This window comes from Lactuca virosa, chromosome 6, assembly GCF_052849685.1.
Source record: "Lactuca virosa cultivar CGN04683 chromosome 6, Lactuca_virosa_CGN04683_v6, whole genome shotgun sequence".
Taxonomy (NCBI): domain Eukaryota; kingdom Viridiplantae; phylum Streptophyta; class Magnoliopsida; order Asterales; family Asteraceae; genus Lactuca; species Lactuca virosa.
In genome coordinates this window covers 249033823-249051828 of record NC_136431.1, presented here as the reverse complement: position 1 = coordinate 249051828, position 18006 = coordinate 249033823, and the positions used below count along the sequence as shown (strand labels likewise).

The 18006-nt window shown below is 30.7% G+C and overlaps 1 protein-coding gene and 1 long non-coding RNA gene across 7 annotated transcripts in view; one reads left to right on the top strand and one right to left on the bottom strand.

Moving 5' to 3' along the window:
* LOC145119790 (uncharacterized) overlaps positions 1–9371 on the top strand; it is a 20584-nt gene extending 11213 nt beyond the window's left edge. The window contains exon 5 of the long non-coding RNA XR_013714010.1: positions 9281–9371. This is a non-coding gene — a long non-coding RNA (uncharacterized LOC145119790). The remainder of the gene's footprint in view (positions 1–9280) is intronic.
* LOC145119789 (MADS-box transcription factor 23-like) overlaps positions 1–18006 on the bottom strand; it is a 27283-nt gene extending 9277 nt beyond the window's left edge. The window contains exons 1-3 of one of the 6 annotated variants that reach the window (XM_079055525.1): positions 17767–18006; positions 17236–17433; positions 1760–1829 (exon numbers count right to left, since the gene is read on the bottom strand). In XM_079055525.1, the coding sequence (XP_078911651.1) occupies positions 1760–1829; positions 17236–17417 (252 nt within the window). In that variant the 5' untranslated portion in view covers positions 17418–17433; positions 17767–18006. Of the gene's footprint in view, positions 1–1753; positions 1830–17235; positions 17434–17766 lie in introns of those variants that run through there. The other 5 variants (XM_079055524.1, XM_079055523.1, XM_079055526.1 and 2 more) reach the window with 5 other exon arrangements.

The window sequence follows — 18006 nt, the reverse complement described above, 5'->3', positions numbered from 1 at the left end:
GAGTATAGACCATAGGAGATGTGGACATTGGTTGTGAATTGTGGGCTCCCTAAAAGAAGCTTTTATAGACTCTCTCATCTGTGGCTTCTATCCATCCATTCTTGTATGTCTCCTCATTGAACATTGATGTGGAATTGGAACAATTAAAAACGCAAAAATCAGTCAAGTCACAGAATTCTGGGAAGAAGAAGATGTATAATGAAATGATGTAATGATGAACAATAACTAATTCCAGGGAATCTCCCTCTCTCACTAGGAGAGCCAATTACAACCCAAAGAAAAATAATGGAAACATGAGATATTCCTCCCCTTTTATTCTTCTCTCTCATCTGGCCACCTTCTAGCCACTTTCTTTAATTCCCTTTTTTACCCTCCTGGAGTAAACCTGCAAAACTCTTGGCTTACCCACATTTGGGGCCAATATTTCTGGATCCGTATCAAACATCAATCAGTACAAGTACAGGTACCTATTTCTTTCTTCTTCACTCCTGTCTTGCTTGTCAACTTAGGTCTCCTGATATTAAGATTTCCCTAACCCAAGTTGTTTGTTTGTTTGTTAGAATTAGGGTTTTTGTTACTTGGTCTTTTTTGCTTTTGTAGCATACTTAATATATATATATATATATATATATATATATATATATATATATATATATATATATATATATATATATTATAAAAGTAGTAAAATATGAATGGATTTAAGTTTTGTTGTTAAATATCTTTGATAAAAGTATTAAAATATGATTTGGATTTTGGTTGTTTAATAAAATTATTTACATATGATTATGATATGACATGTCTACGAAACTCAAGGGCAATGTGGTAATTTTGACATCTTTTTCTGTCTTACCGGATGCATAAAGCTAGCTTGTTCTGTTTTGTCCTAATCTTACTTACCAAACACTACACAGAAACTCATTGCAGTCCCATCCAATCTTGTCCTGTGTCCCAAATACTACCTTAGTAAGTATTTTTACAAAGATAGCTACCATTAGGAGTAACTTGAGTAGACCTGGATATGTTTGGAATATTATATTGAAAATGATATGTTTGGAATATTATGTGTAGTCAAATTACAGTTTAGTTTTTATATGAAGACTACTTAAATAAAATACTCCCATTCTGTTTTCTCTGCCTCATGGTTCCCGTTGCTTTTAAGTTAGTTGACTATTTGTACCAGTACCACTTCTCCTTTCTTTTTGTGTCTTAATTATCTTTTGGTCTTCCCTTATAACAAGAAAATATCACATAATCTAAATTGTTCTTGTTTAGCTGAAGAAATTTAAGTTAACAGATACTTATGATTGATTACTATATAATATACATATGAGGGACCGGAGGATATATGTTTACACTCGCTACAAGTACATAATTTGGGAAGTGAATCTTACACTTTGATACGCTCTCACTAAAACAAGATTCTGATTCATTATACAAATCAGAATCTTGGCTAAAGGGTGTGTACAGAATACAGTAAATGAAGGATCAGGAAGCATGGTGAGAGGTATAATGTAAAAGGAGCATCTATCTGAATATACATTTATAGATTTTTTTTTTTTGGAAAACTAGTTGCAAGTAGGAAAGAAGGGAGCGTTACTTCATTTGTTTCATAGGGTGTAAAAATGATCCTTAAATTTACTGATGTTTTAAGTAAATATAAGTTGACTGAGTCTAGGAGGTAATTGTGTCTATTAACCATATATAGTAGTAAAAGTTAGGATAGGATGAAAGAGGGTAGTTGAGAGCTTACCCTGACCTCTGAAATTGGGGTTGTCATTTGTTGTTCGTCTTTGGCTTTGTGGTATCGATCAATCACCGACTTCATGCTGGTAAGAGTAGCACAAACAAAAATCTATCAAGTTATAGCAACGTCATTCAAATACAAAACATTTTTCACTGTTGTAATTATTTACATTTATCAAAGTACAATGTCTTGATATGTTTTTTTTTTTTTTTTTTTTTGAAGCAAGTACATTAATAAGAAATAAGTGAAAGTAGAATGCAGCTGTAATAGAAAGGATACGTTAAATAAATAAACAAATTGAAGTATATTGCTCTTTCTTGCATTTAGCCCATAAAAATATACACTACTGCTGCTATCAGTTTACCAGGCAAATCAGATTGCAAGAGAATATGGAAAGTCTGAACAAGTTTTCAGATTATGTCTCTTGTATAAAGTTCATTTGATTGGTATTATAAATTATTAGCTACCTGTGTTGTGTTGACTTCACCCATATGACCAATTTTTTCTACCTGCTTGTCTATGGTGCTGTTTTAAGACAGTCAACATAAAAACTTGTTTCATATAGATGCCAGATATAAAGCATATGTAATTATGTATTATACTTCTAAAATTTACCATCGCCAATTCTTAACACTCCACCTTCATGCTAAACTCTTGGAATTGAGAATGAGACCATAAAAAAACTAAAAACAAGAATCGGTTACAAATACAACACATACATCGACTTAATTTGACTACAAAATAAAATAGATGATTGGTTGAACCAACAATTAATTTTTGTTGATTGGGTAGCAATAATGAACTTACGACAAGGTACCTCTCATTGTCTATAATCATAAACAGGGTTTACAATTATTTCCAACATAGCAAGAACCCTAAGGAATTCAAAATTACAGGACTACAGTTTTTTAATCTAATTATATGATTTAATTGGAATAAATTAAATCGGAGGAATTAAAAGAAAAGTCCGTATATAGAGACTAAAAGCAACATTTGATGGAAATTCAAGTCCCAAGGTGTAAAACGGTTTGGAGTTTATAAGAATAAGACCTTGCTAAAGTATTACAACTAAAATTACATATAGTTTAATAAGCCCCTACAAGGTATCTATCAAATCTCAATTAAGGCCAAGTCTTCTACTCAACTGAAAACATAAGCATGTGCATTTTGACCTCCAAACTATTAAGACCTTGCTAAAATTAAATATAGTTTGATTGCAAGACAAGGGTGGGGAACAACCCGAAGCTTGAACCTAAGAAACATAAACCTTTGTGTCGACAACAAGCTTGGTGTAGACACTTATATGTAAATAAATTGTAACTCATAATTTTTGACATTTAGAGATCTTTTCCACCATGAAATGAAATCAGTTTCAATATTTTTTGCGTGACTGCGAAACACCATATTAGACTATATAGACTCGTTTGATCTCACTTATACAATGATAGGTTTCTACTCCCATTCGATAGATGAGCTAGAGAAAATTTGTTGCTTCTTAGAAGCCCAAGACCCAAAGATAAAGAATATGTTTTGTTGTAGACATAAACACTCAATGGACAAGAGATAGTAACTTATCGTAAAGCATCCACATTTTGTCAATCTTTTCCACAGGTCATCAAATAAAGTAAACAAATCATAAGCAATGATATAGGAAAAGAGTAGGTTTAATAAACATATCACATTTAAACATAACCCGTTTAAATATACGGGTTCGTGGGTCAGGGAGTCGACAAGTCATTTTCAGATAACTTTTCATATGTTAAATTTATACGAATCATACACGTTTCTAAATTAATTAATAATAATTTTACATTAACTAAAATGAAATGAACAACCAAATACAAATCTGCAACACATTTGAAAAAAAGAGGTTTGTAACGCCTTATATATATATATATATATATATATATATATATATATATATATATATATATATATATATATATATATATACAAAAGTTCAATAGAGAATCAAAAGGAAAAAGGAATCAATAAACCAATCTCATCTATACATTCATACTATTTATGATGGGCATGCTTGCATGTGTGCATATGTGTAGGAGTGTATAGATATACAAATAAATATCCGATAAGGAACATGCGAAGCATTGATATGTCAAACACTTACATGTTTATAAAGCAAGTTGATGTTTATGATTTAAGGAATTGATCAAGTTAATGTAGTAAGTATGTAAGTATATTATATGTACATGTATTCTTTACGCATATGTAAACAATGATTTGATCATATTTATGTAATTACCAAGATATGTTATATTTTGAGTAAGGATACAAGTATGATAACATGTTAATTTATTATGTTGTCATTGAAATAACTGAAAGGGTTGTTGTGTTTCAAAATAAAAATTTCTTTTTTGATAGAAGTGCTTATAACTTATGCAGTAACAAAAAAATGTGTTTGGATTAGTTTATGTGACGAGGAAAAAACTATAAGTATAAGTTTTTTTTTTGTTTGACAAAACTACTTACCGATGTAAAATGACCAAAAAGTGGAGGATAGAGAAAAATGAAGGAAAAGAGAGTTTGAGGTTCATTAAAGGTACTATGGTCTTTTTATCTTAAAAATTCATAAAGAGTTTCAATAAGCTAGTAGGGAGTGTGTAACACCCTTAATTTGGGCATGGAGTTTTAACTCATTTTTTAGTAAAAATATATTTTTTTGGAAAAATAAAATAAAATGATTAGATGAATTAAAAAATTTAACTAAATAAAATAATACAAATTAATGTAAGAAATATCTTAAAGTTTAATAGATTCCAAATAATGAAATAATTTAAGATTTAACCTTAAGTTAGCTTGACTTAACCTTGTGGGCTTAAAATGTTATAAAATTGACGAGAAGGACTAAGAGTGTAATTAAATAAAGTGTTAGTTATTTGTTATTTTTTTGGCCAATGTTTAAAATAAGAATCTTGAGGGTTTGTAGTGTAACATGTATTAAGTATAAAAACTAGTGATCTTCCCTCATTTTTCTTATTTGATTCAAACGACATGTAGAGAGGAAGACACACTTTGAAGATGGTGATCCCAAGCTCTCATGGTGGAATTGAAAGTCCTTTGGTATCAAATTATATATTCAACCATTTCCTCTTCATCTCTAAGTGATTAGAGCTATAATTTCTCTTTTAACTTCTTCATTTAATTATTTAGGGTTTTGAGTGATAAAGTCGAATTCAACTTTTATCTTTTACCAAGTGATTCAATGAAGTTTTAGTTTTTATCTCATCTCTAGAACATCATATCATCATCAATTTCCTCCATAGTTGATTGTATGATGCTTTGATAGAGATTTTTGTGTGTTTTCAACCCTAGATTTTTTAATCTTGAATTTGATGATTGATTTGTGATTGGAATGAGATTTAATGCTTGTACCATGCTCTAAAACATCAAGGTATCACTATTAAATCCTTTGAATGGTTGATTACATCTTCTATGGTGGAATGTGAGGGGTTGCAACCTCAACTTAATGTTGGAATTGTACTCTAGATTACGCCTGAAGTTTTGAATTCAAATCTAGGTTCTAGTTATATTTATGAAGTTAATTGTTAATTTGTGATGATCCTCATGATGATTCCAAAGTTCTATAGCTCCTATGTTAATGGAATTAATGATTCCAGTGGTGACATACCATTGGAATCGTTTTGACTTGTTTTTAATCAATGGTAACCTCAAAATCATTTCGTAAAATTTGGAAAAGAAGTAATGATTTTAACACTACATGTATTTGAAGGTTTTTAAAAGTGTTTTAAAAATCCAATTGAATTCACAAATGTTTTATTAGAAAAAAGTCTCATAACTTCACAACTGGACTTGGAATCATGTATGAAGGATGGAACCATGAACTGAATGGGCGGATTAGAAGTAATATAATGTTTTGAACTTTTCAACGTAATTTAATTGATGATTTTAAGGTTATTCAAATCAATCTAGTTGAGTCAATGCAGTGAAAATGCCAATTTTAAGACTGTCTTAATTGTTGCTTCTTTTGAGTTTTATTGAATTCGTAGTCATCTAATCTATAATTTATGGAAATGAATAATCATTTTTATAATTTATTGAGTTGTTTTAGAAGTTTCCTAATAATTATTAAGTGTTTAAGAGTCCATTGGAACCATTCTTGATACATGACCCCAAGCAAAGTGCAATAGCAAAGTGCAATGGACAAATGGGTGAAAATAAATATTTTTGGCAATGTCCTACATTTAAACCTTGGGCCTAGTTAGGTATGCCTAGTTGATTTTGGTACTTGTTGGTGAAACCGACGCGAACCCACATTCAAGCTAAGCCCAGGTGGGCTTAGTATTCAACCATTTCTTGTTTAGACCATAACTCTCGCACCTGATATATAAATTAGTGCCTGTTTCTTTTCCTATGATCGTGTTTAAACTTAAGGAAGACTTTGAGACAATAAAATTTCATCTTCCAAATTAAGATCTTAATATGTGACTTAATAGGTCACTTAATAGGATTTCAACACACCAATTCCTTATAGCTACTTTGATTTTTTTTTTCTTTCTTTTTTTCATTTTATATATGATTTTTTGGTTTGTATATCATATAATATGATCTTACTTGCTATATATGTATCAATGGTTGCTTGTATTCATGAAACTTACTTATGGTTTTGATGAAAATATATGCATAGTTTTGAAATGGTTTTAGAGCATCCTTCTGTGTGCATTCATATTAGGATTGGGTTGAATTGAGTGGCCACATGACTTTGTGATCCCATATTTGTTTGTTTGTTATGGTGAGTAGAATTTTAAAAAAGCCCTCGCAGGTACAAGTGTGGCTTGATACCTCATATTTCCAAGTTTGTTTGACATTGTGTGATGGCTCATATTTCCTAGTTTTTTTTAGGACACAAGACGAGGGTTTAGGCTATGTGATTGACTCGGGTTGGGATAGATGCATATAACATTATTATTATTATTATTATTATTATTATTATTATTATTATTATTATTATTATTATGTTTATTTATATAATTACTCCATTTTAACCTATTGAGTCTTTTGTTATGTTTTTAGACAAAAGTTGAAGGTGATGCATTATGCATACTTTTCATGACTCCATAGATTCTTTTGTTTGGTTATTTGTTGTCAATCCTTATATTTAGTGTATTGAAAGGTTAAACCATTTATTTAAGTTTATGAGTTATTCTTCCTTACGCTTTGGTTTATTGAAAGACTTACCTTTTATTTGAGATTATGGGTTATTAAACCCTTTCTTGGATTAAGCATTATGAACCCTTCTACTTGAAATGATGGGTATCTAAGCCCTTTGCTTTGCATTATGAAATACTAATTCCCTTATTATATATTATGGGTTATTAAGCCCTTGACATTGGATATGATTAATACATCTTTGGTTTTGGGATAAGAGTTAGTAAACTCTTGACTCTGGTTTATGAATTTCATATCCATATATTTGAATTTAGGTATATATACCCATTGTGTTTGGTTATTTTACTCTTCGTATTCTACACTTTAGTTCTTGATACTTATGGTATTTGTTGGTTTTAAATTTATTTTGGAGGTTTGATTCAAGTGTAATGATAGCTATCATTACTTGCTCAAAATGAATCAATCTTGAGTATTTTCACTAGGTAGTTCTATTGCCTATAATTATTTTGACTTATGCGTGCTCAGATTGAAGACTTTAGGGGCGAGACTAGTAGTAGTAGTATGGATTTTGAGAAGGCCACGTCATGTGTGGTATATTAAACTATGTTATGATATTAATTGTTAAATTCCTCCTTCTTTTGTACTTAAACAAAAATATTTTAAACATTAGGACCTATTTACTACACTAAAACCTTTTGAGGTATTTTGTAACATCCCACTGTTGAGGTATTTTCAATTTTGACCCTATGTATGAATAAATATTGCTTTTTAGCCCTTGAGTTTAAGAAAGAGTACAAAATGGCCCATAGTGGCATTTTGGTAATTTCAGCAAAGGATTAGTACGCTGAGCGTACGTTGTGTACGCTAGGCGTACTAGGGCGGACCCTAATACGTTGGGCATACACTACGTAACCAAGGCGTACGTGGTTAACCTTCAAACCCTAATTTGTAGGGTTTTGCCTATATATAAGCATTATCGACAAAGGATTAGTATGCTGAGCGTACGTTGTGTACGTTAGGCGTACTAAGGCGGACCCTAGTACGTTAGGCGTACACCGCGTACGTGGTTAACCTTCAAACCATAATTTTTAGGGTTTTGCCCATATATAAGCATCATTATCTCTCATTTCTCATTCCCTCACCAGCCTCCATCTGAGAAAAACGACCTCTAGCAAACCCTAAGTGAAAAGAGTGCATTTTGAGCCCATTTGTGTGCTTTGGTAGTGTTCTTGAAGAAGAAGAAGTTGGTACAAAGACTTGGAGCTTGGGAAGAAGCTTGGATCTAGGATTCTTCACTTGTTAGCTACCTCCAAAAAGGTAAAAAGCTCCTTGCACAATCTTACTATCTTGTAGATCTAGCCATTTCTTCGTTTAGGGCATTTCTTGAGCATGACATGCTCTTAACCAAATAAGTCGTCCTTTCAGACCTTATGAGGGGTCTTGAGTAATAAAAATGTGGTTTTGATGCTTAGTTTTGCCCCATGCATGCTATAGAAGGTCTTAAGGCATTAAGATGTTGAGATTTTGTGTATTAAGCACTTAATGGACATGCAAAGTCATAAAGTTGGAAACTTTATGACTCTTAGTGGTATTTTGGCCTTGGATATGAAAGTTGGACGTGAGAGCTTAATGCATTAGGCTCTTATTGGGGAAATGGAGTTCTGAGCGTACGCCGCACGTACGTGGTCATTTTTCCGACTCCGGTCAAGGTTTGAGTACGACCAACATAGGAGCTGAGTACGCCCCGCGTACTCGGTTGAGTGGACCAAGTTGGCTCCTTAACCCGTTGACTTTGACTTTGACCAGGGTTGACCAAGTTTGACTTAAGGGTATTTTAGGTATTTTAAGCTATAGTTGAGCCTTGGTCTCTATCTGTTGAATAGGTGACCTGTAGAGCTGGTATTTGGAGCAGTGTTTTGTTCAGCTATTCGTCAGACCGTGATTTGGGTTTTCCTCACTGTACTTATGGGTCGAAGGCACCAAGGCCGACCCATTGGATTAGATATCCTGATTTGTTGTATGATGTTATGCGGAGTTATGTGGTACTGGTTATGTGATTAGACTGGTAGATCTGTAGGACTACCTGTGTTATCTGTTATTAATTGATAATGTTATGCATTGATATGTTATGGTTTGCTGGGTTGAGGCAGGCCAATGGATAGACTAAAGGCCAAGATACCCAGGACGGTCCGGAGAGACTGAAGGCCTACGAGGCGGACCAGTCAGGCCGAAGGCCCAGAGAGAGGTCCAGATAGACTGTAGGCCCGATGAGGCGGTCTAGTCATGCTGAAGGCTCTGTATGCATGCTGTTGTTTATTATGTTTATGTGGTGGTACTTTGGGGGAACTCACTAAACGTTGGCTTACAATTTTAGTTTTGTTTCAGGTACTTCTGAGGACCGTGGCAAGACGAAGACATGAACATACACACCTAGGTTTTATGTTGTTGATCTTGTGAGACTCTGATTTTGAATAATGTTTTGGAAACAATAGTTATGTAAACACATCTTTTTAGTAAATAAGTTGTCTTGAAAAGTTTAAATTTGTTGTGATTTTTGAGATGTTACATATTTGAACTTATACTGGGATCATATCTTCCATATAAATTAAGATTAAAACCTTTCTGATATAAAATGAATTATTTATAGTTCTTTTTTAAAAATACCTTAACGAGGGGTGTTTCTGAGTGACTTCTTGAAAACTCTTATTAGAGTTGGGGAAATTTATTTTGAAAAACTATTTTTATGACCCAAACACTTAATTTAGCTTATTGACTTTTTATAAAACCAATAAGTTAATAAGTTATTTGATACACACTCCCAAACACCCTAAGTAAGATGACAAATTAGATTTGATGAGCAAGTATGATATAATAATCAAGTTTATGATTATGTTTAAGCTTAAGTCTAAATGCAGTTAAGTATGACAAAATCAATAACCTTGCACGTGTATAAAATATTTCAATGATGATTATGATTTTAGATTTATTTATGTGTTTGAAATAAAGGCAAGAAAACAAAAAGGAACTAAAAGAAGCTCTAGACTTTGTTTAATGTCATTAAGGCGAGTCCATATATTTGAAAAAAATATGTATATACTAATTGGAGTCCTTTTCATTTTGATATATACATTTGCAATTATTATTTCAACTCATATGTGGCCAGGTGGGAATATTTGTAGCAAAATAACTACGTTTATGATTTTAAGACATAAAACATGTTTTGATATACCATCACTATATATATATATATATATATATATATATATATATATATATATATATATATATATATATATATATATATATATATATTTGTTGATTATTTTGATTTTCTTGTAATGTTTAAAGCATAAAATTCACATGTGATGTTGATGTTATTTTACTAGATTTGTGAGATTTTGCTTGGATTTATATACTTCATGTTAGTTTAGTTATTGATTTCATTATAAGGAATTTGAAAAGGAATGTAGCTCTTGTTATTATCTTTGAGTTGAACGATACACTTGATTTTGTTATGATTCGGATAGGATATGTTTTACACTGTGATTTAGTTATAATGTTCAATGTTGTGTCATAATTTACATGTAGACATTATCATTGTTGCAATGCACAAATTTACTCATAAAGGAATCCAATGATTTGAATATAAATACAATTATGATTAAAGATTGATGTGTAGCTTTTACATGCTAGTTCATCAAGGCTAATGCATATGTTGCTTGAAACATTATAGTGAATGCCAATAGTATGTAACTGTTTAGTCTCACTTCTGACAAATGTAAACTTCATTCGTTTACTTTCACTAAGTTAGATCGTCATGGGACCTCATTATGTTGTTATTGAGATAATGATGCACATATTATTATTATTATTATTATTATTATTATTATTATTATTATTATTATACTTGAGTTATTAATCTTCATTATTGATTATTTACATGTGTTCAATTACACATTTGATTATAAAGTTGATGTAGTAAGTTGCATGCATGATGGTTTACCCTACATAATATTGAAAATTGGCTAATTTATGAAATTTGTCCCTTGAATTTCATGAGTACGAAAGTACAAATGATTGTTTAAAGATCGAGGTTTTGGCAATGTATTGGCAATTTACTTCTTTAAATTGAAGAGTGCTAACTTCAGAGATATTAATTTAAAACCTTAATATTATTTAAAATCTATGCTATTTAGATGATGTTATGATAGTCTTTTAGACTTGCATTAATAACATGTATGATTTAATGATTTTAATTTATTATGTGATTTAGCTTTCACATACTTTAATAATTATTCATGTATTTATGGAATTTTAAACATATATCTATGGAATTTTTAAAGATGTTATCCCAATTCCCCTCGAATTTGTTTATTCTGGAATTGTAATTTAGAAAGATAGGTAAATTGGAATCAAAGACATGTTTAAGGATTAATGAATAGTTCTTGGAACGGAAATGGAGGAGACATAGACTGATAGGCATTATTTTTTTTTTGTTTTTTACGGGGTTGACTAAAAAGAAACCCTATTTTCCCATATAGACACCCTATTTAATGGTTAATATATTTTTATTGGTTGAATTTGCATTGTTTTTTGAAAAAGTAAGTTATAAATAGTTTATTATAGGTTCATTTTTAATAAAAATGTCCATAAGGTGTCTAAGGTTTATAAAATTATATGAATACGTTTTTAATAAAATTTTATTTCAAAATCAGTTCTATTCCCTAAATTATTTCCTCTTAAAAATAGTTTCCCTCATAAATAATCATCTTTCTATTTTCTCATGTTAGAAAAACAATAATAAAGTGTTTTCATGTGGTTAATAATTAATATAAAAACTTAATCACATTAATATAATATAAATTAGTAACTGTATTGAATTTTTATTTTGATATTTCAATTCTTTATATTCCACTTAAAAGTTATTTAACATTAAAACACACAACTTATTTTATTTTTACTTATGATACTTAACTTATAGTTATGATACTTAATTATTTAATATCAAACCAGTACAACTCAAAAGATTTTAAAATTATGATACTTAATTGATATTTATTATACTCATGTAAAAAAACCTACGAACCTACTATTAAAATTTATTGACGAATGTTTAATATTTTGTTTGCATTGTTTATATAAAATAAATTTTATATGACTATGATTTATTATATAAACTCTGATTATTTAAGTTGTATTGGTAATGGTATTTAATATTTTATGACTTTTTAATTTTTCTTATCTTTTTTCCTTATCAACACAATATATAAAATTCTTATTTTCCTAGTAGTTTAATGTTACAAAGAAAGGAATTTGTGTAACCTAACTTTATACTTACCTAACATTATGGTCTTCCCCTTTCTTTAGTTTTTGGTTGAAGGGTAATCATAATCCTAGCCCTCATAACATAGTTGAAAGACCTTGATACAACATTTATTCTCAAACATGAAAATAATATTTTTATATAGGAAAAACATTTCAATTAATCAAACAATTAAATAAGATAAGTTGAAAAGTTTTTATGAGTTTCAAATGAATATTACAATTAACTAAGAAATTAAATATGATAATTTGAAAAGTTATTGGAGTTTCAAATAAATATGATTTAAGTATTACGGCCTCTATTATAATAGATACTAGGCGAATATCCGGGCGTTGCGCGGAATAAAATTATATAGTTAACCTTTTAGTAACAATATATAATTATTATTACATTTAGACATTTAGTTAATGTAACATTATAACTAATTTGAACAATAGATAATATGACACTTACTAAAATCCAATCATGTAATGGTATCTACTCATGTTTTATGTGTGTATAAAATTAATTATATTTCTTATCTATTTTAATTAACTAATGTAATGATTTATTAACTTTAAAGAAAAATTGACGACATTTTAATTTCATCATGATGATTATTTAAATTATCAATTATTGTTTGTGATGTAATATAATTTAATTTATAACTTTATTTTATTTTAACTATTATTATTATAAATTAATTTTAAAAAATCTTAAAGAAATTTCAGTTATTATAAAAAATAGTTTTTGAAGATCTTTTAGTTAATTTTACTTTTAGATTTATGTTCTTTTACATTTATTATATTTAATATTTTTCTTTTAACTATTGTAAAAAATATACATTGAGTTTTTTTAAAACTTTATTTGATATTTTACTTTAGGTTTTAAATTTTACACTATATTTTTAAGTTTGTTTGATATATTAATTTAGGTTATACATTTAACACTATAATGAAGTTATTGATAATTCAAGAAGTCCTCCATTTATGATAATATTTATAATTAGTAACATATTTAAGTTAGAAAGTATATTATAGGGAAATATGAAAAGTTGGGAGTTTCAAATTGATGCGGTGAAAGGAAATATGCATCATTTATAAGTATAGTATGATAGTATGATATATATATATATATATATATATATATATATATATATATATATATATATATATATATATATATATATATATATATATATATATATATATATATATATATATATATATACAGATCCTCAAATAATCTTCTTGTTGAAAAATTAGGTGCAATGATAATATTGCTTTATAAAGTGATCATTGATCCAATGCCTCTCCCCTATCTAGCAACTTTCCTTGTCGGGCTGCTTTAGAATTCATCAAATTGTTGTGAACTCTTTAATAAATTTCATGTCCCTAACACCCATATTAAGTGGAAAAGAAACTAGAGAAGAACCATGAAGCTTGACAAAGAATGTTGGTGATTTGTTTCACTAATGTGATTTAAGTGTAATGGGATTACTTTGTTGACCAAAAGTGATCTTGATAAATATTAAACAAGTAAGGAAGGTGTGGAGTGCACACTTGTTTAAGTTTATTCAAGATTAAAAGTAGACTGTCATTTAGGGGCGAAGCCCCTAAACGAACGGGGGTCCGGGGGCAGCGCCCCTGGGAGCGGGGTCCAAGGGGCAGAGCCCCTGACTGGGATCGAAAATCCAAATTTAGAATATTTGACCCGTTTTTTGGCTTGGTATTAATCCTTATAGAAAAACCAGATTTATGACAGTTGTTTGACTGTTGCCAAACTGTTTTATGACAGTTTTGACAGTTTTCAGACAAATGAGATATTTAACCAATTTTGGTCAGCTTTTTCTAGTACTTACGAAATTCATATATCTCATTCTCTTTTCTATTCTCTTCTAAGTCTTATCCAATCAAAGATTAGGGAGTACCACCCAATACTTTGATTTGATAGTGAAATCACAATTCTCAGAATATCTAAGTGCCTTTATTACTCTGAATTTCTAACAAAGAATGAATTGAGTTTGATGTGCAATAGTGCTTAAGAAAATAAGGCTTGCCTACATATATTCACTTTGTAAGTTTGGAGTTGGATTTTTAAATCATACACTTCTTCCATATTGTTAGAGGTCTTGTTACTAAATCCAAAAGGAGTAGACGCATCAAAATTCCTAGCGACGGTATAGTGTTGGGGTGCAAACCCAATTCCATATTAGTAAAAAGAGAAACCAGATTCTAGCATATAAGCCAATGTCCAATCCTTTCTATCGCCAATTGGTTTTAGAAAATGAAATTTTGTTGTTCTTCTATGTTAATCATGGTTTGGCTAGTAGTGATCATGACATACAAATTATGTTGTGACTTATATGGAAGGTGTGAAAGTGGTTTATATTTTGGAATCGTACGATCTCAACCCCTATAAGTTGATGGATGAAATCTAATTGCATGTATTTATTTGGTTTAAACATATATCAAATATGTATGGTCTGAGTTGGACCGTTTGGTGTTGTAATCCCTTGCTTGAATGCTCGGTTTTGTTGTAGCCATTTTGGCTCTTTTTTTTCATCTAACGTCTTGCTAGGTGTTTTCCTTTTCACTAATAGAATTTATGTTGTTCTAAAAAAATAATAGGAGATCATTAGGCCATGAGCTATAGAGACATGCCATGCAGTGTGGTTTTTCTCCACCTCACCACCATCTCCTTTCCCACCAACAATGAGAGAGAGAGAGAGAGAGAGAGAGAGAGAGAGAGAGAGAGAAGAAGAAGAAGAAGAAGAAGAAGAAAAAGAAGAAGAAGAAGAAGAAAATGATTGGTTGTGGTCTTCCGTGGTATTTACCACGAGACACCACCATCGTGACACCGGGGATGGTGTGCACGACCATGGCAAGGTTGCCACCTGGCCACGAACCATGTTCGTGGCCAGTATACCTTCGGCTTTAACTGCACAAACTTTATAGCGTGGTCTCACACCTTGAAGGATGTCCTATGGCGGAGAAAAAGGTATATGTCTTAAAGAAATAAACTCCTGCACACATAATTATTCGAGGATAGCTTTTGGTATTTAGTTTTAGTGTTTGAAATTATTTGGTCCATGAGATCAAGTTTATGAATATTTTATTGTAGAATATTTCGTAATTATGTGCAGCGGGATATATAAATATAGACTGAAACTATTTTGAAGATATGGAACACGTGATTTATCTAGAAGGAATCAACCACACGTGTATAGTGGTTGGGACTGAGAATATCAAGTTAAAGTTACTATGAAATGGACAACGATGATTGTGTATATAAGTCTGTTGGAGCTGGATATCATCAAAAGAATGTTAGCAAAATATGATAAGAGTCAAACACAAGTAAAATTTTGTTATAGAAGACAGTTGTAATAGTTCACAAATATAGCTATCCTAGTTTACTTTGTGGGACGTGGTAATTCATTGTTTAAGAAGGAAACCATCAACTATATATTTATTGTAATTGTTCATCTGCTTATAACTATTGAACTTTTAATTACTCATTCTTTTTCATTCGATCTTGCATTGCTGCTGGAATTAGAGATGCCTGTGAGACCATCTGACTGAAGCTCTTCAATCAGAAGATCGATTTTTTGGTGGAATAGATTAATTTGTTAATATGTTTAAAGCCCCTATATAGATAGATATCTAGCATATCGAGGCCTTGTTTTTATATTGTGTAACATATTCACGTTGTACATTGCAAGACCTTTAAAAGGACCTGCAAGTGTTGATTTTGTTCAATTAATTACATGTTATGGATTTATTAATTTACATGCAAAGTTGAAACTAATTAACTAATTAGGGCGCCCCCTACCATGCAACTTGATAAAACCAATTTAATTATAGATTGTATCTCATAACATAAAAAGCTAATTAACAAGATAGTCCAGCTGTGAACTTTAATTAGAGATTTATATAGCAACCTAATGATCGATCATTATCCATATTTGTGTATCTATGATGATATAATTGACGAAAGTTGCTGATCCAGAGGGTCAAATTAATGGAATCAAATATTATTCTACCTAGGACCAACAAAAATATTGGAGGCATCAAAAGCGCAGGCTTTCAAGTATATAGGGGGAAAAGGTCCCAATCTGCATTATGGTCAGCCAACTAAACTATCAACTCGGTAAGGCTAGACATACATGATACATACATGCATATATACATGTATGTGTACTACTAATAGATATAAACGCATTATACCACATTAATAACAGAAATGTGTTACTCTAGCTCTTTGTATCATAATTAGATATCGTAACACTTTTTATTAATGATCAATTGATCATGTAACATTTTTATTTTTAGTAAGAAAGTTCTAGTAAACTTAATTACTTATTAATTACCCCGATCAATAGTCCTCTAATTTAAAAGTAATCGTGATTCATTTAGTTTAAGAAAGATTACTTTAACATGAATGGTACAAAAGTGTAACAATTTAAGTAATGAACTTTTATTGACATCTGTGAGGATCAAAGTTTCATTAACATTAGAAAGACACTCTACAGTTAAGCAAATGAAGCATACATATACATATGTATGTAGCCGGTTGTTATAATAACACTCACACTCTCAGCTTATCATATAATTTTATTTTTCTCTAATTAGACACTTAAAGTAATTGTGATTCATTTGGTTCACAAAATTTGTTTGACTTAAATAACAAACAATGTTTCAGATCATGTAGTATAAGTGTCTAACAACTTCCATAAACATGCATGTGTGAGGATCAAGTAATTGTTTCACTTCTTTAATTAGAGCATGAATTAGATAATATGCCCAACGTTCAGAAGCAAAAAGATATTAACCAAATGCAACTCTAGCAAGATCACACACTGATGATCGTGGTTATTAATTAGGTCGCTAGTTAATTTTTACACAGAAAGAAGTGAATAAATATATATATATATATATGACGTAATAAAAAAATGAAAAACAAAGATGACGAGATATATAAGAGTAGTACTATTAATAGATCTAGCTGTATAGTGAAAGTGCTGATTAAATAAACTGACCTAGTGTTGGAGAATTCATGAAGTTTGCCTGTGCTAGAGAAGATCATAACGCCGACTTCAGCATCACACAAGATCGCAAGTTCTTTCGCCTTCTTTAGCAATCCGCTCCTCCTTTTCGAGAACGTCACTTGCCTGCTCGTCGAATTGTCAATCCTCCTAATCACGATCTTACCCCTCCCCATACCTACCAATCGATCCCTAATCAAACAATCTCATGCTTCATCATTCAAATTCATTCATTCAATTCTACTGAAACAACTCACAGAAATGAATCAATCTACAATCAATTCGTGCTTTTGTATACAGCTAAATGTATATACCGCAAATTGATATATATGGATATATGCAGTGACTCCGTATGAGAGAGAGAGAGAGAGAGAGAGAGAGAGAGAGAGAGAAGTTCATCATGGTCGACAGTGCTTCAAGAATTCTTGAATTCAAAAACAAATCGCAGAACTGAGAGAGAATTGTGAATAATCTAGAGATCGAGTGTGTGGGTTGTGATAATCGAAGTTGAAATCATTTGCTTACTTTGAGGGTGAATTTCTGATGCAGACAAAAGGACGCTTGACCAAAGCAATCAACCAGTCGTCGTCTTCCTTTGATCTCTCTCTACTTTATGTGTCACTCTTTCTCTCTCTATATATCTATATGTGTATGTATCTCTGGTTTCCCGATTGAGATAACAGTCGTCTTCTACATAAGGAAAGTTGCCTCTCTTCTCTCCCTATATATGGTAGGTACTATGAAACCTTTTCTCTACAAAACCGC